The sequence below is a fragment of the Hirsutella rhossiliensis genome (assembly GCF_020360975.1).
Source record: "Hirsutella rhossiliensis strain HR02 chromosome Unknown scaffold00004, whole genome shotgun sequence".
Lineage (NCBI taxonomy): Eukaryota > Fungi > Ascomycota > Sordariomycetes > Hypocreales > Ophiocordycipitaceae > Hirsutella > Hirsutella rhossiliensis.
The window spans coordinates 381,707-406,842 of record NW_025408670.1 but is presented as its reverse complement, the minus strand read 5'-3'; the positions used below and the strand labels follow the sequence as shown (position 1 = coordinate 406,842).

At 52.3% G+C, this 25,136-nt stretch overlaps 6 protein-coding genes across 6 annotated transcripts; 2 read left to right on the top strand and 4 right to left on the bottom strand.

The window, feature by feature from the left end:
* Positions 1-6,045: 6,045 nt before the first annotated feature.
* On the top strand, positions 6,046-6,977 carry HRG_04228 (phosphotransferase enzyme family domain-containing protein; the record flags this gene model as incomplete). The annotated part of the gene is made up of 3 exons (XM_044862699.1): positions 6,046-6,227; positions 6,281-6,849; positions 6,943-6,977. The coding sequence occupies 3 exons, from the start codon at positions 6,046-6,048 to the stop codon at positions 6,975-6,977; spliced, it is 786 nt and encodes a 261-aa protein (XP_044721313.1).
* Positions 6,978-7,853: 876 nt separating this feature from the next.
* Positions 7,854-8,643, bottom strand: HRG_04227 (uncharacterized protein; the record flags this gene model as incomplete). The annotated part of the gene is made up of 2 exons (XM_044862698.1): positions 7,854-8,453; positions 8,545-8,643. The coding sequence occupies 2 exons, from the start codon at positions 8,641-8,643 to the stop codon at positions 7,854-7,856; spliced, it is 699 nt and encodes a 232-aa protein (XP_044721312.1).
* A 736-nt stretch (positions 8,644-9,379) lies between these two features.
* HRG_04226 (major facilitator superfamily domain-containing protein) lies at positions 9,380-11,105 on the bottom strand (the record flags this gene model as incomplete). Its single annotated transcript, XM_044862697.1, has 4 exons — positions 9,380-9,892; positions 9,945-10,513; positions 10,589-10,702; positions 10,751-11,105. 4 exons carry the CDS (start codon positions 11,103-11,105, stop codon positions 9,380-9,382), a joined length of 1,551 nt encoding a protein of 516 aa, XP_044721311.1.
* Positions 11,106-12,158: 1,053 nt separating this feature from the next.
* Positions 12,159-16,630, bottom strand: HRG_04225 (ABC transporter domain-containing protein; the record flags this gene model as incomplete). The annotated part of the gene is made up of 5 exons (XM_044862696.1): positions 12,159-12,775; positions 12,824-14,749; positions 14,810-14,830; positions 14,882-16,367; positions 16,421-16,630. 5 exons carry the CDS (start codon positions 16,628-16,630, stop codon positions 12,159-12,161), a joined length of 4,260 nt encoding a protein of 1,419 aa, XP_044721310.1.
* Positions 16,631-17,662: 1,032 nt separating this feature from the next.
* Positions 17,663-19,107, top strand: HRG_04224 (RTA1 like protein; the record flags this gene model as incomplete). Its single annotated transcript, XM_044862695.1, has 2 exons — positions 17,663-18,194; positions 18,254-19,107. 2 exons carry the CDS (start codon positions 17,663-17,665, stop codon positions 19,105-19,107), a joined length of 1,386 nt encoding a protein of 461 aa, XP_044721309.1.
* An 806-nt stretch (positions 19,108-19,913) lies between these two features.
* On the bottom strand, positions 19,914-20,684 carry HRG_04223 (polyprotein; the record flags this gene model as incomplete). Its single annotated transcript, XM_044862694.1, has 1 exon — positions 19,914-20,684. The coding sequence occupies one exon, from the start codon at positions 20,682-20,684 to the stop codon at positions 19,914-19,916; it is 771 nt and encodes a 256-aa protein (XP_044721308.1).
* Positions 20,685-25,136: the final 4,452 nt, after the last annotated feature.

The following is a 25,136-nucleotide window of genomic DNA, read 5'->3' as shown; positions in this document are numbered from 1 at the left end:
GGTACTGGATGCGGTCGTCATTTTCATCTTTCGGTAAGTCTTGTGATCTCCGTGTGAGTGAGTCAGGCTTTCCGTTCTCTTCCCAGGCACTGACTTGATAGCGAATTGGAACTGTGATAGGAATTCGCTCCACCTGACTTGTCGTCTTGAAAGTTGCTTGGTTGTCATGAAATATCGAAGGTTGGCATGGTCAGTGATGACTGTAATCTGGTGGTGTGTGCCTTGGAGTTCGGGTCTCCAGCATTCGAAGCAGCGTACAATAGCCAAAAGTTCTTTGTCATATATCTCGTAATTGCACTCAGCGGGGTCGTACTTCTTGGACATGAAAGCCACTGGGTGTAGCACTCCTTGATCGTCTTCCTGGGAGAGAATACCCGAAGACACAAAATCGGACGCGTCGCATTCGACAAACACTTCTCTTGCGGGGTCGAAGTGTCTGAGGATTGGCGCTGAAGTGAAGCTATTTTTGAGCATATCGAATGCTTCTTGGCAAGATGAAGTCCAGTTCCATTTGACTAGCTTCCGTGTCAGGGCAACAAGTGGTCGTACGATGCGTGAAAATCCTTGATGAACCGTCTGTAGAAATTTGAGAATCCTAAAAGGCTTGGACATCTTTGACATTGATAGGGGCCTCCCAGTTGATGAGACAGTTGACTTTCTGGGTCCATCCGTACTCCAGTGGTTGAGATGATCATGCCCAGGTATTTGACTTCAGTAGTCTCGAATTCGCATTTCTTGACGTCAAGTTGTAGGCCTGCGGCTTCAAGTGCTTGGAGTACTGATTTGACGTGGAGTCTGTGGGTGGCAAGGTCGTCTGAGTAGATGAGAATGTCGTCGATGTAGGCCGTGCAATATCTATCAAGGAATGGGCGTAAGACTTCGTTAATTCGAGCTTGAAAGGTAGCCGGGGCGTTTGATAGTCCAAAAGGCATCACCATGCTCTCGAAGAGACCATATCTTGTGTTGAACGCCGTCATCCATTCCTGACCCTCCTTGATGCGGATTCGATTAAACGCTGCGACGACATCGAGTTTGGTGAAATACTTGGCTTGGCTTAGCTGGGAAAGGGTCTCCTGGATCAACGGTAGGGGGTAACGGTTCTTGATGGTTATCGCGTTAAGAGCTCGGTAGTCCACGCAAAAACGAAGGCCCCCTCCTGGTTTCTTTGCAAATAACACTGGCGAGGCTGCCGGTGAGGTGCTAGCGCGTATGAAACCCTTATCAAGGTTTTCCTGAAGGAATTTCCGGAGGACGAGAAGTTCGTCTTGTGACATCCCGTACAGAGGTCCATGTGGTGGAGTCGTTCCAGGTTGAAGTTCAATTTCGTGGTCGCAGTCTCGGTGTGGGGAGTTTATCCGCTTCTGATTGGTCGAATGCTTTCAAAATTCATGGTAGTGTTGGGGTACTTTTGTTGCAGGATCGATCAAAGTCTTGGGTTCGAGGGCTTTGTGAATGTCTTCGAGTGATGCCCTGAAAGGTACATATCGGCTGCCGTTTTCCGGGAAGCTCGGAGTTCCTGTGTTTGTTGGTCCTTGGGGTCAAGGGAGGTGATTCCGTCCTGTAGCTGGAGTTCTCGGTTCATCTTGTCCATGTCTGTGAGTGCAGAGTCGAATCGGACCCTTCGGCGTGCTTTAGGTTCTACGAAGGTGGAGGCTTCTGTGATGACTCCAAGTTCAGCCAGCCTTTTGTCGATCTCATACAGTGATAGTGAGAATACGTCGACGTCGCGGTTTTTGGTCAGCATATGGAATGCGGCTGCGCCGACTCTTCGGGGGATTGATGGGCGTGCCAGTATAGTCGTGGTTGCAGAAATTGACAAAGAGGAGCTCCAGAAACAGGCAGTTGGTATTGTCCTTTCTCCATGCAGTATTTGCGGCAGTGATCAGAGTTGAAAGTGACCACATTCGTGCTCCAATTGACGATTGTTGTGATCTGTCAGCCAGGGTTTTCCGAGTATGACATTGTACTTCCCAAGCTTCGTTACGTAAAATAGCATCTTCTCCTGTGTCCCTTGATTTCCATGTTGAGTTTCACCACATGAGTGATATCGCCAGCCGAGGAGGGTCTTCCATCGACTACGTTCAGCCGGCGACGGTTTCGTAGTTCATAAAGCGTGAGTTTGTTGGCGTGCGCGAAGGATTCGTCTACAAACCCTTTCCAGTGGCACCTGAGTCAAGCATTGCTTCGGTTTTAATCAGAGTGGAATTGTCTTCGATTAGGTTACAAGGCAGTAGCAAATGAGCTTGGTTAGTGTCCAGAGAGAGAGCAGTAGATCGCCCTTTTCTTGCGTCTCCTGCGGCGACTTCCGTCGGAGACTACACTTTTCCGTCCTCCATGGTGCGGTGTCGCAATTGAGGAACGATGTTTGCCTGAGCTGCACCAATGGCAGAGTCCATGCGCTGTGCAATAGGCTCTGCGTGCCGCTCTCTGCTTCCGTTGGGGGTCTACGACCAGGGGCGACATCTTTGCCCCCAGGTGATGACGCTAAAACCCATTGAACCCCCGCCGTTAGAGGTCGTCGATTGTGGCGTAGTGGAGGGTTGTAAGGTTGCATTGTGACTTGCTGAGTTGTCGGTGTTTTTCTTGAAGTAATTGGCATTGACTTGACGGCATTCGTTATCGCAGATACGGACAAGGTCCATAAATTGACTAATTTCGGTAGGAGTATCTTTGCCCTTAGTGAGAGAAAGTCTCCAGATAACGTTGTCGTGGAGGGCACGTCGGAGGTGAGCAATGAGCGCCCCACTATCCCAGTCGGTGAGCTTGGCGACGGCATACCATTCGGGAGGAATGTCGTAAGGGATCTATGGCCTTGTTTCATGTCAAAGATTTTGAGTTGGGCGGTAGCTTTAGCGTCAATATCCCCGAAGGCTGACTGAAGGGTGTTTTTATGGCATTGACATCGTCGAAGAGAACCACCCCATCTTTAATGTTGTAGCGGACTTGGTCATGTGCTTTGCCTTTAAGGCATGAGACGACATATCCCATACGTTGAGGTTCCGAGTTCCACCAATCTTTATTCATTTCGAGCTTCAACTCGAGGTGCTGGAGGAAATTCGGCAGAAGCGTGGGGTCCTCCGGTGAAGGCCTCAGGATCAGGGTGTTCTGTGTGCGGTGTGAAGCCCTTTGACTGAATGATCTTTATGTACGCTTCATTTTCTGCCATAAGACGGGCGATCATTGCGTCTCCATCACTTTTAGAAATGAGCGTGTTTTCTAGGCGGGTTTGGAGGTCCTCCATTGCCCTATTTGTCGTCGTGGTCGAGGCACGTAGTGAATCGATTACCGCTTGCATACTGTATGCGGCATTGCATACGAGGAAGACTTCTTTCATGAGACCGGCTGGGTTAGCAACAAAGGCATTTCGGAACGTTTCATCGGTATTGCTGGCGTTGAGGAGGGGGCAGGGGGGCACTCGATCGACGGGTGTGGGGTAGCGGTAGCCATTGGGTTGTTGACGGTGATGGCTATAGTGCAGGTGGCGTTCGACAGTTTCGTTACGTTTTAGTTGACTTTGCGATTGTGATTTGTTGGTTTGTTGGTTTGCTGATTCGTTGATTGGTGAATTTGGTGCGGTGGTGGTGGTTTAGGTGGAAATTTGGTTGCAGGGTGTTTTGGTGAGGTTAGAGGTATCGAAATCAATAGTCACGTCGCGGACAGTGGTCTATTGAGGAAGGGTAGTCGGTAGACAATATGTGACGGTACAAGTGCACGAACAAGGTCGAGTGCGACTTGGGTAAAGTGATTGTCTACAAGAGAGAAAGAGGTTCCTAAGGAAGACTCTGACTTTCGCTATTTACATGAATAAAAGCGGGACCTTTCATAAAGTATGAAAGTCACATGATCGTTCCCTCACAAGTGCCTCATCGGCGTCATTTGACTTTGCCATTCTTCTCGCGCTTCTCTTGCGAGTGGTTTGAGACGTGTCACGAATTCTTTGCATTAAACACCTTGGAGACCATGCCTCGAGTTTATCGCCGTGGGTAAATGCGCAGCCTTAAGCGGGCACATCCCGTGATAGGGTCGACTAGATTGAGATCGAAGACGGGCACACGCTGTCAAGTTCAGAGCAAAAGCAAGACGCCTAACGAGTATTGGATTGAGAAGCGTATAGTACTAAGTCAAACACAAAAGGAAGTTAGAGGGAAACACAAAGTTAGTCCTCCGTATCTATTTCGACTGTATCATAGTGGCTGTCCGCCCACAACATCATAGCTAAGAGATAACATCGAAGCGGACTATTAAGTCGGCCCGTAGATAGCACGCCGTAGAGGCGTTATATATAGTAAGGAGCATCTTATATTCTTCGATAAAGTCGTCGGTAATATAGATATAACAGAACTTTATATAGTATATGATAATAAGAAGAGTAATAAACCTTAAAGTATTAGTTATTCTACTATTAGATTGCTTAAATAAAGCAGACTATAGTAACTTAAAAGTAGTCATTTAAGATTTTTAAGGGTTTCTAGTCTTGCCTTAGTATAAAAGTTTTACTACGCCTGTGTTAGCCGGCACATAGGTTTAGCTAACCGGCATACAAAAACAGTAGGTAGTGTGGCTAGTTAAGGCGCAGCGCCGATACCGCATAACTAGGTGCGCATATCCCCCGCCTTAACTGCGCGTCCTTACGTAGAGTAAAATTTATATCGTTAATAACTTCGTTAAAGTAAAGCTATTCGCTCGCATCGCGATTTTCGCCCTAAGCAGCCACCGTGATAGAGTCTCTATTTAATTAGACCAGCTAAGAGGATTGCGGCTATAGTAACGAGAAAGGGATTGCGATACCTTTAATAACGAGGCGATACGTATGCCACGAGCGTATCGACAAGCTATACGCTGCACGCTAGCCTCTAACGATGAGCTTGCCGGAGCCCTTAAGCCCGACGAGTCTACGAGGGCATAGCATATATAAGAGGAAATTATCGTCGCGATGCCCTCGTAGGAGGAGGAAGATATATAGTGGGATAAGGTAGAAGAGGCCGTCTAAGACGAAGAAGAGGCGCAGCGAGATTTATATGCCGACGAGCTCCTTTAAGGACGGCGGGCAGGGCTTAATAACGTATCTTCAAGCCTAGAGCCCGAATATGTAGAAATTAGGTAAGCAGGCTACGCCTGCCTTAGTGCCCATAGTTGCGAATAGCTTTACTTTGCACGTAGGCGGGCAGAGGGGCACGCAGTCAAGGCGGGGAAATAGTTATGCGGTATCGGCGCTGCGCCTTGACCAGCCACACTACCTACGATTTTTGTGTGCGGGTTAGCCAAACCTATGTGCCGGTTAACATAGGCGACCAAATAACGTTCCGTCCCCACCCACCCGTTGCATGGAGGCTTCATTCTCCACGTCCATCATTCTCTCTGAGTATCGGAGCCGTCCACGCAAGCCTCTCCAATATGGTTGTTTCGTATGAGCTTTACGATGATGAGGCCTGGGACCATGGCGAAGCCATCTTCGAGGCCATGAGAGAGACACTGTTTAATGAAGATCTATACTACGAAATTGCAAGGTTTGTCACCAAACATCGAGGGGGTGGAAGCCCGATGAAGTTTTTCCCTCCTAGGATGGGAGGATTCAACTTCCATTATCGTATCCAGTACTCAGATGATAGCTCCGTCATCATACGCTTCCCCCTACCGGGATACTTTCAGATGGCTGAGGAGAAGCTCCTTGCCGAGGTAGCTGCGATGCGTTATATCGCTCATCATACGACTATACCTGTGCCTTTTATCCTTCACTTCGGCAAGGCAGACGAGAGCCCCGGAAAGCTTGGTCCTTTCCTAATTATGGAGTATATCGAAAATTCCGGCGATATAATAGACGTGCTTAGGGCACCGGAATACGCCCCTGGAGAGAAGCCAGTCTTAGACCCGGGCATAGACGAGGCGAAACTCGAGCATATGTATAGTCAAATTGCCGATATTATGCTCCAACTGTCTAAATGCAACTTTTCTCAAATTGGATGCCTTAGGATGAGGAACGGCGATGACGAAGACGGCGGCGGCGGCGACGAACCGGCTATTACCTGCCGGCCTTTATCGTTCAATATGGCCCAGCTGGGAGAAATAGGAGGAGTGCCTTATTTCGAGTTGCCGTCTACTTCTAAGACCTTTTCCACCTCATCTGAGTATTACTCTGCCTTGGCCGACATGCACCTACAACACCTTTCGTTCCAGCGCAATCAGGCCGTCAAATCATCTGAAGACTGCCGCAGGAAATATATAGCCAGGTGAGGTTAAAGGGCCCTAACTCCCGTCGGACGACTGCTAAGTTGATTTCGAGACAACTCTTCCGCGGAGTAGCTTCTTCCAAACATGGCGTTGGCTCGCCCGACACAGATAGCGGCCCTTTCAAGCTATGGTGCGACGACTTTCGGCCGGCCAATATTCTCGTGGACGCCGACCATCGTATCGTCGGTGTCGTCGACTGGGAGTTTACCTATGCCGCCCCGGCTGAATTCTCCTACTCCCCACCCTGGTGGCTTCTCCTCGTTATGCCTGAAGAGTGGCCAGCAGGGCTAGACGACTGGGCCGCTAAGTACGAGCCGCGACTTAAGACCTTCCTCCGGGCCATTGAGGCCAAGGAGCGCGACTTCATAGACCAAGGCCGCCTCGACCAGACACAGGTGCTATCTACCCATATGCGCCGCAGCTGGGAGACTGGTGACTTCTGGCTCGCATATGCAGCACGTAAGTCCTGGGCATTTGACGGTATCTTTTGGAGGACCCTCGACCAACGCTTCTTTGGGGATAATGTGGGCGGTCCCATGGAGAGGCTAAAGCTGCTACCCCTGAAACAAGTCTCGGCGATAGAAGGGTTCGTGGAGAGGAAAATGCGTGAGAAGGAAGAGTGTACGTTGGTTGATTGGTATGGGGAGAACCCCGAGTCTAGATTGCCACCGGATATTCTGTCCATGGGCTCGGACGCTTGTCCTGTCCGTGCAGCAATCGCAGATGGGTCCGAGATGGAACGACACTAATATGGGAATTATTAGCCTGTTCCCACACGTGCGCTGAGTAAATCCCGAAGCCTAGCCATGAGGGCTGGGAGGGGGATAGCGGGGGGATACCTATTCACACGTCCCGAACAGAGGCTGATAGACAGAGGATGCTATTATGTGGAAAGAACACTGTCTCTTTAGTGCTGAATACGCTCTTAGAGATCAACAATTAAATCACTGGCGCCCGTTTTTCAGTCTGTTTCGTCGTGCTTGCTCTCCTTACACAATGTTATCTACATGCCGCTATAGGCTTTAAATTCTCCCAAGTCCTTTCGACAACTGCGTAGCTTATGACAGTGGTCCCCATTCTTCATGGCGCTGACCTTGCTAAAGTTAGCGATGTTATTAGCCCTGCCATCACTGAATAGCATGACGGAGTTAACGATGCTAATGAAATTTAGCATGTTAAAAGGCAGAAGATAGAATCGGAAACTCCGATTTATAAACTTGCCGCCTGCGTCGTCGAAGTATGGTAACAGGCAAGGGCACATTTAGTGCGCTGAAAGTATACGTAGATAGAGTGTTAGCTAAAACGAGTTTAATATAGGGAAAGCGCGTACCGTTTCCAAGATAGTACATAGTATTGATGTATATCACGGCAAGACATGCAGGACTAACTCGGTGACGGCATCCGACCACGCTGTTAATAACGTGTGAAACGTCGACGTGATCTGTACCTCCTTGGGCCGCATATCGCGACATAAGATGCTGCCTACATCGTTCTCTATTGCAACGCGGGAAAGACAGAAGCAACAGAAGTATGTGGGTGCCCAAGAAAGAGGTTTTTGTGTTATTGCAGAGCGCATCCATTTCCACTTCTAGGCCAGCGGCCGCTTCACGGCGGTCCTGTTGGTGCTATCCATCTCTCCCCTCCTCTGAAGCGGCGCGGTCTATTGCTTCGGCATCCTTTTGCTTTTCTGGGTTCTCCGCATCATAATTCAAAATCGATTGCCGCAAAACCTCCTCTGGAGCCACGGTAAGGCGGCCCGATTTGAAGCAATACTTGGTGATGGCTTCTGCAAAAACCATGGACCGCCCGGTCGTGTCAACAGCCTCGTAATGCTCCCGATCCACGCGAGTAAGTCGACGACTTCCCCCGGGCATCAGGAACCAGCTGGCAATGTATAGCCATTTGTCGTCCCACCGGAGGATCTGTGAGTGGACTTCGTAGCTTTGAAATGGTGCAATTGCCTTGAAAAATATACAAGAAGTGCCACCCATCAAAACGCTCAAATTTCCGCCGCTAAAAGAGAAGCAATCAGGGAAGATGCGGGCTAGCAAGCGGATTCGGCTCTCATCTAGGTCGGAAAAGTAAGTGGAATTGGTTTTATGCACCATCAAGTCCACTTCAAATAGACAGTTCCGCGACCTGGAAACCTCTGGTCTAAAGAGCGACCGGTAATCTATAGGCTTGCGGAAAGCTTTACGGATTAAGACAGCGTATAGAATTCGACACTAGTTTTCAGAGTCAGTCAGGTTCTAAAGCCATGCACATTAACCTGTCTCCTGGTAAAGTTACGCAGCCGAGAATGTTGAGATGACTTACATGGTACATGCCGGGAAAGCACTTGATCCAGGGCCCGAAAACGGCCACGGCCAGGCACACGGCTAAGCCGGCAGCACAAAGACGAGAAAGCAAATCCATGACTGTTGGAAAAAGACTGGTGATTATGAGGAGGAAAATTTCTCCGTGGAACACTCCCCGGGTAGGTACCTAAATAAATATGCAGTATATATATATTAGATTAGGCGGCGGAGCATGGCGCGGCTGAGAGAGCGTTGGTTTGGTGGGAAGAGCAAAAGGGGTTTGCATTGCAGCTTGCTGGTGTGCGGATAGCATTAATCCCTGTAGATTCCATCTTTGGTTAAATGACCGACCTTCCTCTTAGGTATTAAGGCAGAGCCATGTAGCATTCCGACTGCGACCCTGCATCCTGGCGGATGCCTAGATTCTGCACCTCGTATCAAACGTCTTCGCCCGCATAACGGCACTACCCTCCTGTCTGGAATTAGACCCGTTGCCGCTGTTTCGGACTGTTGCCGGATGCAGCTCTTGACACTCCTCCATACCTGCCCATCTCCGAGATGCTTCCTCAATCCCGAGCGTCTCTCAGACCGCCGTCTGACGAAGGCAGCTCTGATCTTGCTGGCACGAAGACAAGGGCCAGCGGTAGAGCCCCACATGTTCCCCGAGCGTATAGTGAGGTCCGTGATTGCATGTGGATGGATGCACTGTCTTTCCAATCGCGATATTTGAAGGCGTGCAGAACGCTCAAACGTCATGAACCCGTCTAAAGCAGCGGGGCCGAATGGAGTAGTAATTTGCACTTGTTTAGCCAGTAGAGAATTTTCTAGGTTTAGTGTGCCATGATAAGGAAAGATCAAGGACTATTCCGTTCTTCTGGGACCTTCGCAGACTCGTCGGGGTTTCCAAATGCAAAGACTGTCGCTAGAACCAAGGTGGAACAACCGGCAGTAACCAAGTATGGCAGTCCAAGCCAAGGGCCACCGAGCTCAAAACCATGACTCAGTAGCCAGCCCAGAGCAGGGGCGCCAACCAGGCTCACAAGCGTCTCCATAGTCGAGAGGGTGGTGTTGAGCGTGGCAACCATGTGCGGCTCGACAATGGCGCTGAGCAAGGCGCGACATAGCGGCGTGAAGCCCCCGCCGAGACTGGTAATGATGAGTGATAAGACGAACAGCCACGGCACGGCGGCAAGCGCCTGCATGTAACCGCCGACGACGACCAGTATAATCGACGCGCGACTCAGCACGAGGTCCCGTAGTTGGGCATCGTAGCCGCAATGCTTAACCAGGATGCTGGACGCCGCAGGTATCACCACCAGGAGTACAACAACAGAGGTGACGTTGTTGACGGTGGAGACATAGGCTGCCTACTTGGCGTTAATAAGCTTCCCCGCGAGGTTGAGGGACGTGGAGTCTTACCGTAGACCATTCCCAGCTAAACCGTCTCGTCATATATTGCAGGAGATTCAGGTAGACGTTGATTCTTCCCGCAAAGTGTAAGCCGTACGCGCATATGAGAATCGTTACTCTCCTGGAGCCGCAGACGAAGCGCCAGATATGGCCTGCGTTGCTTCGAAGCGCAGACCAAGCCTGTCTGGCTCGGCCGGCCTTTACAGGAGCTAGACAATCAGTATCTTGGCTCAGGCTGTCCTGTTCTTGCCGCTCACTGTCGACCCTTTGGCGCAGTCTCAGGGTTTCTGGGATTAGGAGAGCCGTTAAAGCGCCGATGATGAGGATGCCGAAGCCTAGCCACATGGCGAACCAGGGATCGATGGCGAGGACCAGCGCAGCCATGGGATTGGCGATGACGCCCAGGAGGAGAAACAATGCATAGATGCGGTAGAAAACCGCCGTGCGCTCGGCGACTGGAGTAATGTCGCTAAGAATGGTCCAAATCATGGCGCTGGCCATCTGGCCTCCTCCGCCGATAGCGTAGGCCATGTTGCCGTATAGCAAGGCCCAGATGGAGAAGAAGTTGGGTAGAAACACTGGGACGATGAAAGCTCATTAGTAACAAGGCCGGGCTAGGGGTTCAAGTCGTAGGACGAGAAGCTGGTACTTGCACACAACCATAGTCCAAGCTGTCTGGAGGACACAGCCGACCAGAGACAGAAACAGGACAGTCCGACGGCCAAACTTGTCGGCAATGATGCCGTAGGGAACTTGGACGACGAGCGCTGGCAGAGTCAGTCGACGAACGGAGCTGTGTTGCTCTATTGACTTACGGATAATCATCTCGGCTGACATGCACCAAGAGCGGACCATGGCAAGCGTTTTCTGAACATCCGTATTCTTGCAGCGCTCGTCGTTGCGCACCCGGTGGTCTGGATAGTGGTTACGGCATATGATGCTTTCCATAATCTCTTGCGTCGGCGGCTCCATCATGACTTGGCTCGCCTCGATGACGAACAGGAAAACAGCGCACATGCCGATGACCCTGCGCCGCAACGACCTGTCGGCGGCGGTCCCCGGATCCGTGACGTGAAGAAGAGGCGCTTGCTCGCTCGTGTATATGCCATTGGCAGCGTCACTCGCAGCAGGGGCGGGCGAGTCATCTGACTCCGAAAGGCGTGAGTCCATGGTGGATTTGCCTCTTGTTGGCGGACTGCGAACGCCTTTGGCAGAACAGCGGGAGGTTTTTCTGTACGTTAGAGCGGGAAGATTATGGGAGGGGTTGCCGCGACGGGGGGAATGGGCAGTGCGAAGACAGCCCCCATGGGTCGGACGCATACTACCTATAAGGGCACACTGCATTTAGGTGGCGCGGGCCGGCGGGGCACGGGGTGGTAAATAGATGTACGTGTGTGCAAATATAGGTAGACATACGTGTGTGCAAATAGATTCATTATAATATCGTCAACATTCTCTTAGTCGTTGGCCGTGATGCTTCTTCCTCGCAGCAAGACTTGCCAAAGCTTGTCCTCTCTACCATCTTACGGCCGCAATCGCCAGCCCGCCGTTCGAGCTAATAGTAAATCAAGCCGACTCTGGTAATGTCGCTAGCGCTTTGAAACTGTGTGCGGTGTGGTTTTGGAATTCTTCAATACGTCCATAATTTTATATATATATTACGTGTCTATACGAGGTATGGGCGGTGCAAAATAGTGTTTGTGCTCGAGTAGGAGTACTGGACTACGCACCATGCAACATGGCTATGAATTAACTTCTTGTTTGCTACAGAGTTTTACCTTTGATTCAATGGCTCATCCCGGTAGGTCGTGTGAGTCCGGATGTGGATGACCGATATGAAAGCGTTAATGATTCGTAAAGGGGTTTTTTTACAATAATAAGACAATTTCTTTTCAATCCTTATAATCTAAATATTTACTTAAATGTTCTACAACATGACTAGGATTCCAGAGTTATGGCACATGTAGGGTTGGATGGACGATATATCGTCGGATTTCGTTTGGTTCGGAACCTGACGCGGTATTGGGCGCAGATCCAGTGCGCCCTTGGATCTTTGACCTACTTCAAGGTAGCGTGGTGATGGACCTGGTGTTCATCGCAGGGCTCGATCCATGCAAACAGGTACGCACGAGATTAAGCCATGTGTGTTCACGGGAGATGGTGTAAATATGGGCTCAGACCGCATGGTTCCAATTCTCTGCCTCTTTGCCTGCACTCACCCCATCACGTCTTGCACGCCGCTTCCCCTGGTCCCCCGCTGCCTTGTTGAGCAACGGCATCCTCGAGTTTCGTTTCACTGCCGGCGCCGATGCGCCAGAGCTGAGCAAAAGCCGAGTCCAGGTCTCCGAGGATATCCGCCGGCGGGCCATATTCGGCGACGCGGCCGTCTACGATGACGGCGACGCGGTCGTAGTCGGCGATGCTCCACACACGGTGGGCGATGGCGATGACAGTGTGGCAGTGAAAGACGGAGCGGATGACCTGCTTGACGATGGCATCTGTGTCCCAGTCCAATGAGGCGGTGGCTTCGTCAAGAATGAGGATCGAGCCTGGGCGGAGCGTGGCGCGCGCGAGGCAGAGGAGCTGTTTCTGGCCTATAGACATTGTGCCGCTGTCGATGACGGCGTCCAGTCCACCTAGGTTCTGAACCACGTCTAGCATCTGGACTTGGTCGAGCGCCTTGAGAACATCCTTGTCGCTGGCGACGCAAAAGGGGTCGACGTTGTCGCGAACCGTGCCGGTTAGTAGAAAGGGTGTCTGGGAAACGCAGATGAAGCGTTCTCGGATCTCTTGGCGAGGCACGCTGGTGAGGTCGACGCCATCGACCGTGATGGTTCCGGCTTGCGGCTCGAGCAACCGAAAGAGAGCCGAAACCAACGACGACTTGCCGCCGCCGGTGCGGCCGCATACGGCCAGTTTTTGCCCGGGTTCGACAATCAAGGAGATCTCCCTAAGAGCTGGCTGGTCCTTGCCTTCCCACGCAGCTGTAACTCCCTTGTAGGCGATGTGACCTTGAGCAGGCCAGTCGGACGGCGGTCTTTGGTCCTCACCCGCCTTGTGCTCCGACTTGGTATCGAGAGCAAAGGACCGGACGCGGGAGACGGCGCCAAGGCACATTTCGAGATTGGTCCAGTTCTCAAGCAGAGCTTTGATGCTGACGCTAAAGTTGATGATGCCGACGAGCGCGGTGCCAACAAGGCCGGGGTCGATATGGCCCTTGGCCTTGATGGCGATGGTAATGAAGACAACGGCGATGCCCGCAACGATGAGATCCAGAACAAGGTTGAGCCAGCGCTGGACACAGTACAGCAAGTAACTGGGCTTTTGAGAGTAGTCCAGCTTGTCCATGCATCGCCGTTGATAGTCTGCCTCGGCCCCGTAGCATCGAATGGCGGCAAGACCTGCAGCCGTTTCGAGAAAATGCGAGACGAGAGGAGCCTTGGCCTCGATATCGAGGAGTCGCAGCTGCCGCGCCGTCCGTAGGTAGAACTTTTGCACCACAAAGAAGACGGCAAGCACCGCCGGCAACGCGGCACCAAGATACTTTGCCGCAATGGCAATGACAAGCAAGTTTGCGACGCTGGACAGCATCTCAATCGACGTGTTGAACAGAGCCAGCGGCAGCTCCATGTCGATGAGCTGCAAGTCCTGACTGAAGCGGTTGACGAGGTCGCCCATGGCGCTCCCGGCAAACAGGGACAGGGGTGCGTTGAGTGTGGTGCGCAAGAGCGCCGTGTGGAAGCAAGCCGACGCTCGCGGCATCATATTGCCCACGAGCTGCAAGCATCCTGCCCCAAGACCCAAGACGGCGAGCCACGCGAGGCCCAAGTAGGTGCCCAGATAGAAGCCCAGCTTGCCGTTGGCTTGACGCTCGTTCTCTTGCGCCCACCACCTCATCAGGTACTGCGGGAAAATCAGGGAAAAGACAAAGACTGCTCCGCAGAAGAGGAAGAGAGCAAAGTTCCAGAACCCCACGGCGCCAACATAGTACTTGTAGACGGTGACATCGCCGATCCGTCGTTGGGAGCCCGTCACTGGCTGAGCTGGCGGCTGCAATGAGGCGACACGCCTCGTTGCCATGTCAGGGGGCCTGGAGAGAGCCTGTCCCGGTTCGTCACGCTCGGAATTGTCCACTTGGCCATGCTTGGATACCGAGTGAAGCTGTTCGTAGGAGCCTTGTTCGACAATCTTTCCTTGGGCGGAGAGGACAATGATGTGGTCTGCCGCCGACAGGCGATGGACGGCGTTGGTTGCGACAATGGTGGTCTGGCCGCTGGCACGCAACAGGCCTTGGGGTCCCAGGAGATTGCTAAAGAGGGTGTTCTCGGTACGCGCATCGAGGCCGCTCATGACGTCGTCAAGCAGGACGACGGGCTGTCGCGAGTAGACGGCGCGAGCAACACCCAGTCGGGCCTGTTGCCCTCCGCTCAAGTTGGAGCCGCCGCCGTCGACCATTTCTTCGTCACCCCGCGCCATGCGGGAGATGTCGTCTCGCAGTGCGCAGGCGTCGACGACTTGACGGTACCAGTCTTTGTCCAGCCCGCCAGTGCCGACAATGTTGTTCTGTATCGTGTCGCTGATGAGCCACGGCGACTGGCCGGCGTACGCTGCGCGGACAAACGACGTGTGCAGCTCTCCGTGGCTGATGGGTGTCTCCCCCAGCATGGAAAGGAGCAGCGTCGACTTGCCACAGCCCACTGGCCCGACGACAAAGGTTAGGGAGCCGCGCTGGACCGACAAGGTGATGTCTTGAAGTATGAATCCTCGGTTTCGGTCCCATCCGGCGCTATACCGTGTCGCCGTGACAATAGGGTCTGGACATGGCAAGGTGAGCGTGGTCTGGCTCGGCAACGCCATTAGTGGAAGGCAAAGGCCATGTCCATCGCCGCCCTTGTCTAGGTTAGGAACCGACGGAGGCCGATGCTGGAGTTTTGGGCGGATATGACTGTCCGTTGCCAGATACTCGCCGATGCGTTGAATGGCACCCAAAGATGCAACAAGGCCGGCGATGGCGTCGAGAATCATGGCCATCGGTGCGCGCAGCAGCGAAAAGACGGCGAGAGAAGTAAATCCCCGGTCGGCCGTGAGAGGCTCCGTGTTGTTCTTCTTGGCTAGCAGGGAGAAGATCCCGAAGGACAAGACGGGACCCATGGCGGCCGTTGTGTAGGACAAGCAGACTATCAGAGCCAGAGCATTCTTGAAGGGCCGTGAAGCCTTGATCTCGCGGTTGCGCAAGTCTTCCAGTTGATCTTGCACTCGTGCTTGGAGTCCACCCATCCGGACCTCCTTGATGGAGGACAGCGCATCCGAAGTGACTTTAATCCTGTGCTCAATGGCTTCGAGCCATAGGCGCTGGCGTCGACCCATGCTGGCGGCCACCCTGAGGCCAGCGGCACTGCAAAGTAGGAAGAGAACTCCGGGTGCGGCGGATGCCGGGCCTAACTGGCGCTGAAGCAGATAGATGCCAAGACCGAGTTCAACGGGACTGGCCCATGCCTCATGCATGAACCTTAGCCCAGAGCCCGAACGCTCGACGTCGGCGCTCATCAATGTTATAGCCGACGATTCTTGGGCCGTGGGAATGGACACGCCAAGGGTCTTGGAGTAGATGAGAGAGACGAGGCTTGCCCGAAGGCGAGCAATGACGCGGTACGTCTTGTGCTGAGAGTTGGCATTGGAGACGGCCAGGCCCACGTAAATGAGTGCCGTAGCCACAATGAGGCCGTTGCCGACCTGGACGTCAAGCCTCCTGTCTGGACCGTCGGGCGCCGTGGCGAAGTTGATGACGCGAGTGACCAGGAATGGTTGCGCAAACGTAAAGCCTGAGAGCGCCAGGCGCGGCAGCACGCCTTGTAACACGCTGTTCTTGTGCGCCGACAAGAGCAGTTGAAGCAGGGCTCGGGCCGTCTTGTGAGGCCAGCACTGCCAGCGAGCCCATAGCTGACGGTGCAGCTCCGGCGTGCCCAGCTCGGGATCGATGGCCGGCAGACTCTCGACGTCGAGGACGTGCCAGAATCCCCGCCAGAGGAGAGGATTCAGCCACCAGAACAAGCCGCGAGTAAAGACATTGCCCGCCGTCTCACGGGGCCCGCGGCCGGATCTGTTCTCGAGCGACACAGCGACCAACGAGGCCAGTTTGAAGCCCAAGCCAGCCGAGAAGGCAATGAAGAAAGGCCGGTTACCTTGAATGGCCCATAGTGTTCGCGCGCGGACGAGGTCCAGGAGGAGGGTCAGACCAAAGTACAGTGACAGCAGCGCCGATGGACGGACACTCTTCAGATGCTCCAGGTGGGACAAGGCCAGGCACAAGAAGCCAACGCACAGGACCAGCGCAGCAGCCAGAATAGAAGCGCGCGTCTTGGGGACGAGTCCGGGCACGCAAAGAAGGACCAGCAGCAACAGCTGGACGGTGAGCAACGCTACGAGTACGGCCTTGGGCCGTTAATCAGTAATCCGTCGAGAAAGGTCACTGAATAGGTACTGACAAGCTTGGAATAGTACAAGAGGCTTGGCCGAAACACTGATCGGCGGCGGAACAAACGTCTCAGTCGTATTAGGGCGAGAATGGCAAGCACGGCGGCGGGCACGATGCACAAGAAGATGTCCTCAAAGAGCAGAGTAAAGTCGAACCCATGGTAACAGGTTGCAGCGACGGCGGGCCCAAATTTGTCTTGCACGTCGATGAAACACGGCATTGTACCGACGGTCACTTGAGAAGAGCTACCACCAAGACACGGAGCCAAGCAGGGGCTTTGGGTTTTGAAGTTGAAAGCCGACAGAATAGAGCGAGGTTCCGCTTGGACGACGGGAACAACTTCCCCATGGAGGCATAGAATTGCTACCCACAAGGGGGTGGGAACTCATAGTCTTGCAAGGGACGTGGGGGTAATTTTCAACTTTGGCATGTTGAATATGAATATAGGCAACGCCTATTGGGCAATGGTTGGCTTACTCGACGGTCTATATGCCCAACTCGTCCTCTCAGCGGCCTTGCCTCGCCATCACTCATCCGGGGTGGAAATATGGCCTCGATCCAGTAATTACGCTGTGTCTTCCCCCCGAGCTTAGTGACCGGACATGCATGGCTCACGTAGGAATATAGACAGATCCTGGTCACATCGGCAGGATGGACTACATGTTGCCCAAGTGGAGTCGTCGGTAAACTACATAGCCACACCATTCGCCCTGGCTATCCACGCGTCAACTGTGTCCAGTCTACAAAAGGCCCTACATAAAGCTGCAGTACACCATAATTTGGGACCCTTGGTTACACACGCCCCCCGGTCCATGGAACAGATGATGCGGGGGGGGGCCGCAGATGGGGCGTAAGACGATCTGACCCACGTAGGGTGATTGGCTCAGATCAAGACGACATGGCATGCCGGTTGCAAGGGTTCTAAGCAAAACATGCCATGGATGCCAACGGGGACTTATCACTAGTGCCCTCTCCTTGCCGGGTTGCCGGGCTCGGATTGTTGGCGGTTGCTCCTGATAACACGCAGCCGCCGTTGTGCAGCCGCCGTGACGCAAGCCCCTGAGACTGCGCCTGTTCTGCCTGCAGCCCTACTCCGTGTACGTATGCCGTCGTTGTGATGCACAGCCCACGGGGGGCTGTCATGGCAGACAACTGTCTCGTACCCACATGTCTAAATGTCCCTTGATGCCCGCTCCGCTGCTTTGACTTGCTACACACATACTCTTGCACTCAACCTCTGGCCGACATTACGATGCGGCAACCTTGGATCCTGGCGGCGCTGCTCACCGGTGGCCTCGTCGTCTCGTCTCCCGTCGAGACGGCCGCTCCACGACAGACGAGCTTGATTGCGGGACTGGAGCCAACGCCTACGCTGGAGCTTCGCGCGGCCGCTCCAGACGTGAGCATCCCCCCCGTCAGCATTCCCCCCGTCAGCATCCCTCCCGTGTCTATTCCGCCCCTCTCGCTCGACTTGCCCACCGCAACATGTACCCCGACCATTGCGCCGGGCAAGGACGGCTACCTGCCGCCAGGCTCATGCGGCGCACTCTGGAACTACTTCCCTTCCTTTGCCGCCGCCGTGGCCTTTGCCGTCCTATTCGGCGTCCTCCTGGTCGCCCACCTCGGCCAGGCTCTTCAATATAGCACAGGCTTTGCTTGGGTCATCATCATGGCTTCGCTATGGGAATGCGGCTCCTATGCCTTTCGCGCTGCCGGCTCCAAAGACCAGCAGAGCAATGCCATGGCAACCATGGCACAGCTTCTCGTGCTGCTGTCGCCCCTCTGTACGTTGACACCTCGCCTTGCTCACGCAGTTGACCCGCCTACTAACCCCCAAACCCAGGGGTCAACGCGTTTGCCTACATGGTCTTTGCGCGAGTCGTCAACTTCTTCTCGCCGACAAAAAAGGTCTGGGTGCTGTCGCCGAGCATTCTCGCCATCGTCTTTGTCTCTCTCGACATCGTCTCTTTCGTCATCCAGCTCATCGGAGGCGGCATGGCCGGACCGGGCAGCAGTCCTGAGTCTCAGAAAAAGGGCATTGATATCTACATGGGCGGCATCGGCATGCAAGAAGGATTCATCGTCCTCTTCGTCGGCCTCATTGTCAAGTTCCACGTGGACCAGATCCGAGCGGAGCGCAACGGCATGGTTCCGCGTGACAAGAGCGCATGGAGGCCCCTCATCTACGCCCTTTACGGCTGTCTCCTCTCCATCTCGGTGCGCATCATCTTCCGTCTCATTGAGTTTTCGGGCGGCGCGGGCTACGACAACCCTCTGCCCAACACAGAGAGCTACTTCTACGCATTGGACGGCGCTCCCATGTGGCTGGCTATTTTCGTCTGGAACGCCATCCATCCCGGGCGCTACATGCAGGGGCCGGATGCAAAGATGCCCCCGTCATGGTTATCGCGACATTTGTGCTGCTGCTGCCACCGCAAGAGCAAGGACGGCATGGGACCACACCAGCGTCTGCGGGAGCCGCTGGAGGGTGACTCGAGCGAGCTGCGCGCACTAAGGTCCACAGATGCGTCACTGTCAGCCAAAGAGTGGTCAGGAGAGACTGGCACCATCTACGAGGGTCAGGTTCCGCGAGTCGGTCACTCTCAGCTGCTCACACCATACGAGTCCTCTCGCGACGTTAGTCCGGAACCTACGTCCCATGCTGTGAGACGGCCCCGCAACTTCGTGGGCTCTTAGACCTGAGTATATGGGTTGCCGATCAAGGAGCCGGATCTCCAAATCGGCACATGGGTAGGAGTAACTATAGAATACTCGCCTGATTGTGGCACGTGTAACTTGGTGAGCTGAGTGCAGATCAAGGGAGAGATGGACAAGTAGAGTAGGGCGTCGATTCCGCAGCATGGATGGTATAGCAACCCAGATCTTGACTCGTTAGTCTCAGTATTCACATATAAACGGAGTTCCTTAACTTATGTACACCGAAAGGCTAGTAGATTGGAAAGGCTGTATTTTTATACCCGGACTGGCTTCCTCCGCAATCGGCGTTAATGTGACCCAGTGTTTTGTTGCAGTTATGATATGCTACATAAATACGAGCTTGTCAAGTAAAATTATTATATTATAGTTAGTGTGGGTAGGCACCTGCGGCAGCTGCTGCAATGAGACGGTACTAGGGTTAACCTGATGTTGTATTCGTCTTGATTCTCTATCTAAGGAGGCAGAGGCCAGCGTGGAGAAAGGGGGCACGCTGCCCTCAGCCGCACACGTGACCGTACGGGTCACGTGCCAACCATGGTTGGTCACACCACTAGATAGATACATTCCTACACAGGCAACTCTTCTTTGCTGTGAGAAGCACAGCAACACCTTGAACAGGTCTAAAGGATAGTAGCGTTAAGGCCGTGAAGGAATGTGCCGTGAGGGCGTGTGTCATTATTGCCAAAAAGTGGGTCCGACGTCTTGTTCTTAGCTGTAGATATCTGGGAAGAAGTGAAGGGTCTTCCTGATAGGAGCAATCATTTGATCATAGGTATAAGGAGCGGTTAGGAACGTTGTACGTATCCTTCGACTCGAATTGTCAGACTATTGGTATCGATGAAGCGTTCCAGGGCTCGGTTTGGTGATGCTTTCGTCATTGCATCTGCTGGGTTGTCTGCGCCGTTGATCCAACGAATATCTGTTATCTCTCTCTTCTCGTATGACTGGCGAAGGGCCATGATATCAATCATCAATCGTTTTTCCTTCGTCGTACCGAGCTTGACTAGGCATTCGTAGAGAGTACGAATCCGTACAGACGATGAGAGGATAGGAGGAAGGTTGAGTCGTTCCGTAATTATCTTCATAGTCATCGCAAGGGAGATGCCTATGTCGAATCCGTTGGCCATACCGTAGATCTCTGATGCTAGGACGCTACGGGTAACACGTTTGCACTTTGTTGAACTCCAGTGTACGATGTTACCACTAATCTCGAACTGTTTTTCTTTGTGGTTTGTCTCGTTAACGAGGGTAATGACGAATCCTAGTTGGGAGGATAAGTCCTTGTTGTTTGCGAAAGAACCATCGGTGAAAACCATCAGCTTTGCAGTAGCTAGATCAATTGGTTTGTACGTGAGGCCACGTAGTTGGTGATCCATTTGCCATTGCAGTCGCTTGTTCAAAATTGCGTAATCTTTATCCTCAGGGGTCTGTACTTGGGCGGCGACTGAAACATCGAAAGCTTCCGGTTGAGCAATTGAAGCAATGTATGAGGCTCGCGCTCGTTCCTCAACGTAGCGCTGGTGACGATCAATTGCTTTAGGGTCAATGGTGGTCATTTTGCTGCTTGTCCCTTCTGTTGAAGTAAAGGATCCTTTCTTAAGGGGTTATTATTCAGCAACGTCAGTCTTGCACCATTAAAGTCAACCGTTGTTCCGTATGTGATGTCAGTCTTGGGCTTGGAACGAAATTCTGCCTTTGTAGCTCTTCTTCTTCACGGGTAGAAAAGTTGTTCGTTCCAAGGATGAGGGTGTCATCAGTTTGCATTCAACAATACCGAGCGTGTCAGGGCCAGTATTCGAAATCAGTAGGCAGGAGTCATAGGTGGAGGTAGACATATCCAGCTTTTCGAGGTGATGCTGCTGATATGTGCGGAACCAATGGACTCCGGCTTCTGCGATACCGTACAGGGCTTAATAACACGAATAATTGTTCCGTTAGGGTATTTGCCTTGTAGTTCCGTGGGCAAATACGTAAGAATGGTCCGGAAAGCTTGGTCTGGGATTGCGGGTATGCCTGAGTGATATCACGGAGGAGAGGGTTATGCCGTAGTTTTGAAGAAGTCCGGGGCAATAGCGAGGATGAGTCTCTGGCTAACGCGTTGAATTGTCGGAGATTGCGTCAGGAGGGTGGTCTTCTCAAAGTCGTTATGTCCTTGAATAACAAGTCGAGACTTTTCGTAGGGCTTAGTGTTGATTCCTTTGACTTCACGAACCAGATCGAAAGATTCTATAGTTTCCATGACTCATTTGATCGTATCGTTCAAATTGGAATACACCGCGGCCAACGAGGTCAGTAATCTCTTTGTTATCGGATTCTTCGAAGGGTCACCAGGAGAGGTGATTATGCCATCAGACCGTAGCTTGAGGAAAGAGCTGTGCATCTTCCTCCTTTTGGGTCAAGAAGCTCTGGTCTACGGCTTGGGCCATGATCATGATCAAATCTTTGGCTTGTTCTTTGATCCTGGTGGGCGTCCTCTTGCGGGGGCGGGGTTCGGGTCAGGCAGGCAGGTCCGTTAGGGTCTTAACGGGGTCTTGAGCCGGTTGTTCATTAAGATCTGAACGAATGCCTGAGGGTCTGTGTCGTGTGTAGGGTCGGAAAGAGTGGTATCATCACGCAGATACGGTTGTACAAGGGTCGATCGAAAGACTTGGGGGCCGTTGACTGTGTCAATGGTGATGTTATGGCTATCAATCGATGCAATCTTGAAGGGTCCTTGCCAACCGTCTTTCTCTCTCCAAACGCGAACTTCACTTTGCAGCGGGAGGATAGCACTTCTGTCGTGCTCGGGCCGTTGCGTGCATGGAGGGCATCCTTAACTCGTCTTTCTGCCGAGAGTTGGCGGAGCATTTTCATCGCTTTCTGCATAGCTTCCGATCTTTTGAGGGTGGAAGCGGAAGGGGGCGAGTCTGTAGATACGCGAGGGTATGCGCCGAAAACAAGCAACGTAGGCACAAGACCGTCAGGTCCTGCCGTATCATTGATTGCTTTAACAGCCATTTGAAGGACTGTTTCGGCGGAAGTGGTGTGGCCAATCTCAGCATGGAGGATGTTAAAGGCGCGTCGGAGGGATGCGTGATAGCTTTCCAATGGACCAATGCGTCTCAACAGGTACTTGAGAGCATTTGATCCCCATAATCTTTGCTTCGTTCCGGAATTCGAGAGAAGCAAAGTTAGTTCCTGCATCGTGACGGAGGGTATCAGGAGGTCCAAGATACGTGTCGATCCAGAGGGTCCGGAGGGTCTCCCATGTATCTTTAGCTGACATTGACGGTAAAAATCTGGCTCCTTGAAAGCAGTAGCTGAGTCCACAACGTGTAGAACAGGGCGTTGTGGTGTTCCTAGGTGCATCACATCAACGATGATTTCGTAGTTGAATTCTTGATCATCGTTAGGGTGAACTTGAAGCGGCGTGGGGCTTGTGAGTGCATTTGACAGTGGTGACAGAACTTAGAGATAGTCTCTAATGTGTCTATCGAGACGTCACTGTGCCCGGCTTGCTTCAAGAGGTGATGGAGCCTAGGGACTGCTGGGTGTCCAAAGCGTCGGTGAAGTGTACGAATCTCTGTTTCCGTAAGAAACGAGATAGACTCTTCATCTTTCGTAAGGAAGAACCAGGGATGTCCCCATTTGCGGATGACTGGGATGCTGGTAGGGCGATTAGTACAATGATTACTACAATTGATGGTATCTGTGATGTTATTGAAATAGATACCAAGTCGATCCATATCAGCAAGGCAGAGCAAAAAGGGAGTTGGGGTTTGAAGGATGTGGAACGTGATCCTTCCGAGGGGTGTTTTTAGGGCAACTGTGCCAAGGGAGTTAATCGTGTCGCCGTTGCCAAATTTGATGGAGGCCTGGCCGGATGTAGAGCTGTCGAGAGCTACAGAAGGATCTTCTCGTTGTAGGGCGATGTACTGAGAATATCCTGCTGTGGAGAATGTTGCTGCACCTGTGTCGATCATGATACCTTGGAATCTATCCCTGAATAGCGATCTTCAATAATAAATTGCGAGGCTGGAACAACGGTTTGATCCGTCTGATAGACGTCTTCTCCTGTGATCAAATGATTGAATGCCTGTTGACAGAGCATTTGGCTTGCTTGCCATTGTTCCGGTGATCGTTGGTGCTATTGTCATGTTCTTCCCATGTATCTTCAGTGTCATCAAAGCTGCTCATCTCATGACCTTCGTAGTCTAGAATATAGCCTCCGATGTCCGTGAGTTGTACACCTATGAAGTGGCATTGAGTGATATGTTGGTCCTTGGCCTTTGTCGGTCATCCGTAGAGTGTTTAGTTGACCAACAGCCTTCTTGTCCACAAACAAAACACTTCTTTGTCCAGTTGCGGTTATTGTAGCTAGGATTGTAGTTACTACGGCTTTGAGGCCGGTAGTTTCCACGGTTGTAGCTTTGTCCGTATCCGCGGCTGGGTCGTTGACCTGAATATCCGTATCTGCCTCGAGAGCGGTTGTTATTGTATCGACGGTCGAGGTAGTACTGATGGCGTGGATCGTTATGATCGAATGATCCAGCAAAGTCAAGGGAAATTGAGAAGTTGTTATGAGGGCAAGATGGGTTTCAACGGATGCACGAAGATCTGCAAGAAGGTGCTCGACGTTATCGGCGGGTTTGAAAAGAGCGTATTGGAGTTCGGGTACTCCACGGCATGCTTTCATAAGCGTTGTACGCAGTAGAAGGTCTCCTCCGTACTCCTGCCAAGGGCTCGTTGGCAGAGCTGAAGCTTATCAAAGAGGTTTGAAGCACTTCGTGGGGTCTTCGAAGCATCTTGGGCACGGATGGAGTTAAAGGTTATTGTTGTCAGTCAGTATGGTAGTGGACATGGTTGACTTCCGTGTCAAAGTGTTGTTTGAAGATATCATACGCTTGTCGGAACGTCGTAGCCCATGTGATCTTATCAAGATAGAATCTTTGGGCTCTTCCATCAAGGATCCGGGGAAAGAGTGCGTGAAATTGTGACGGTTTCACTTGGATATGAGAGCAGTTGCTTAAGAAGAGGCGGAGCTTATCATCAAGGAGATCGTACGGCTCTCCTGTGTAGTTCCGATCTTTGTTCCAGGTCTTCATAAACTTCTGCTGGATGTCGCTATCGACGATAGCGTTCGGGATGTTATCCGGGGGGAGTTTCATGTATTCTCCAAAGGTTGCAGGGCCGGATAAGTGTTCGGGGATGGGGTTGGTGACGGGTTGGACGAGATCGGGGTTCTGGAAGCGGTAGGAAGTCGGATGAATAGTAAGAGAGGTCGAGCAGGTTTATCTTGGATAGTCGGAGCAGGAGTAGGTGCGTTAGGAGGGCTCGTTAGGGTCTTAATAGGTTGTGGTTCGTTAAGACCTTGATGAGGTGCTGCTAAGGGCGTAACTGATGGTGAAGGAGGTTGAGACGGATGGGGATTAGTGGAAGCATTTGATCCTAGTAATGCTGTCTGCCTCCTGAAGGCAGCAGTCCTCTCATCAAACACCATCTCCGTAAACTCCTGCTCTGGCCAGGTTTGTGGGTTCTCGATAGTTTGTAATATGAGAAATTGTGTTGCGAATTTCCCCTTTGTGAACCTGTGTAGATACCTCTTTTCCTTAGTAGTTTCCTGAGGGCTCTCTTGTATTCATTCGGGCGCGGTCCCATGTGTCTTCGGTCCATTCTTCAAAATGCTGTTGGAAGTAACCAAGGAGGTCGTATCCTTGATCACTGCCAGATTGAACGATGAATATGAACTTTGCCACATATGTCGTTACTGCGATCTTGTCCTTTTCGTCGTGTGTGATATCGTTGTCCCAAAGGTCGATATTAATTTGTCGGAATGCGGATGCTTGGATGTCTAGTGCCTGCATCTGGTCGCATATTTCTTCGAGCTGGGCTTCTGGGGACATAGCTCGGGCGGTCAGGGCTATCGTGATCAAATGAATGAGACGATGTGGGGTTCGTATTGGTCTCTTCGTATACGAGTTGTCGCTAATAGGAGGTCGAGCGTCGCGTACTAAGTAGGTCGTTCGCGG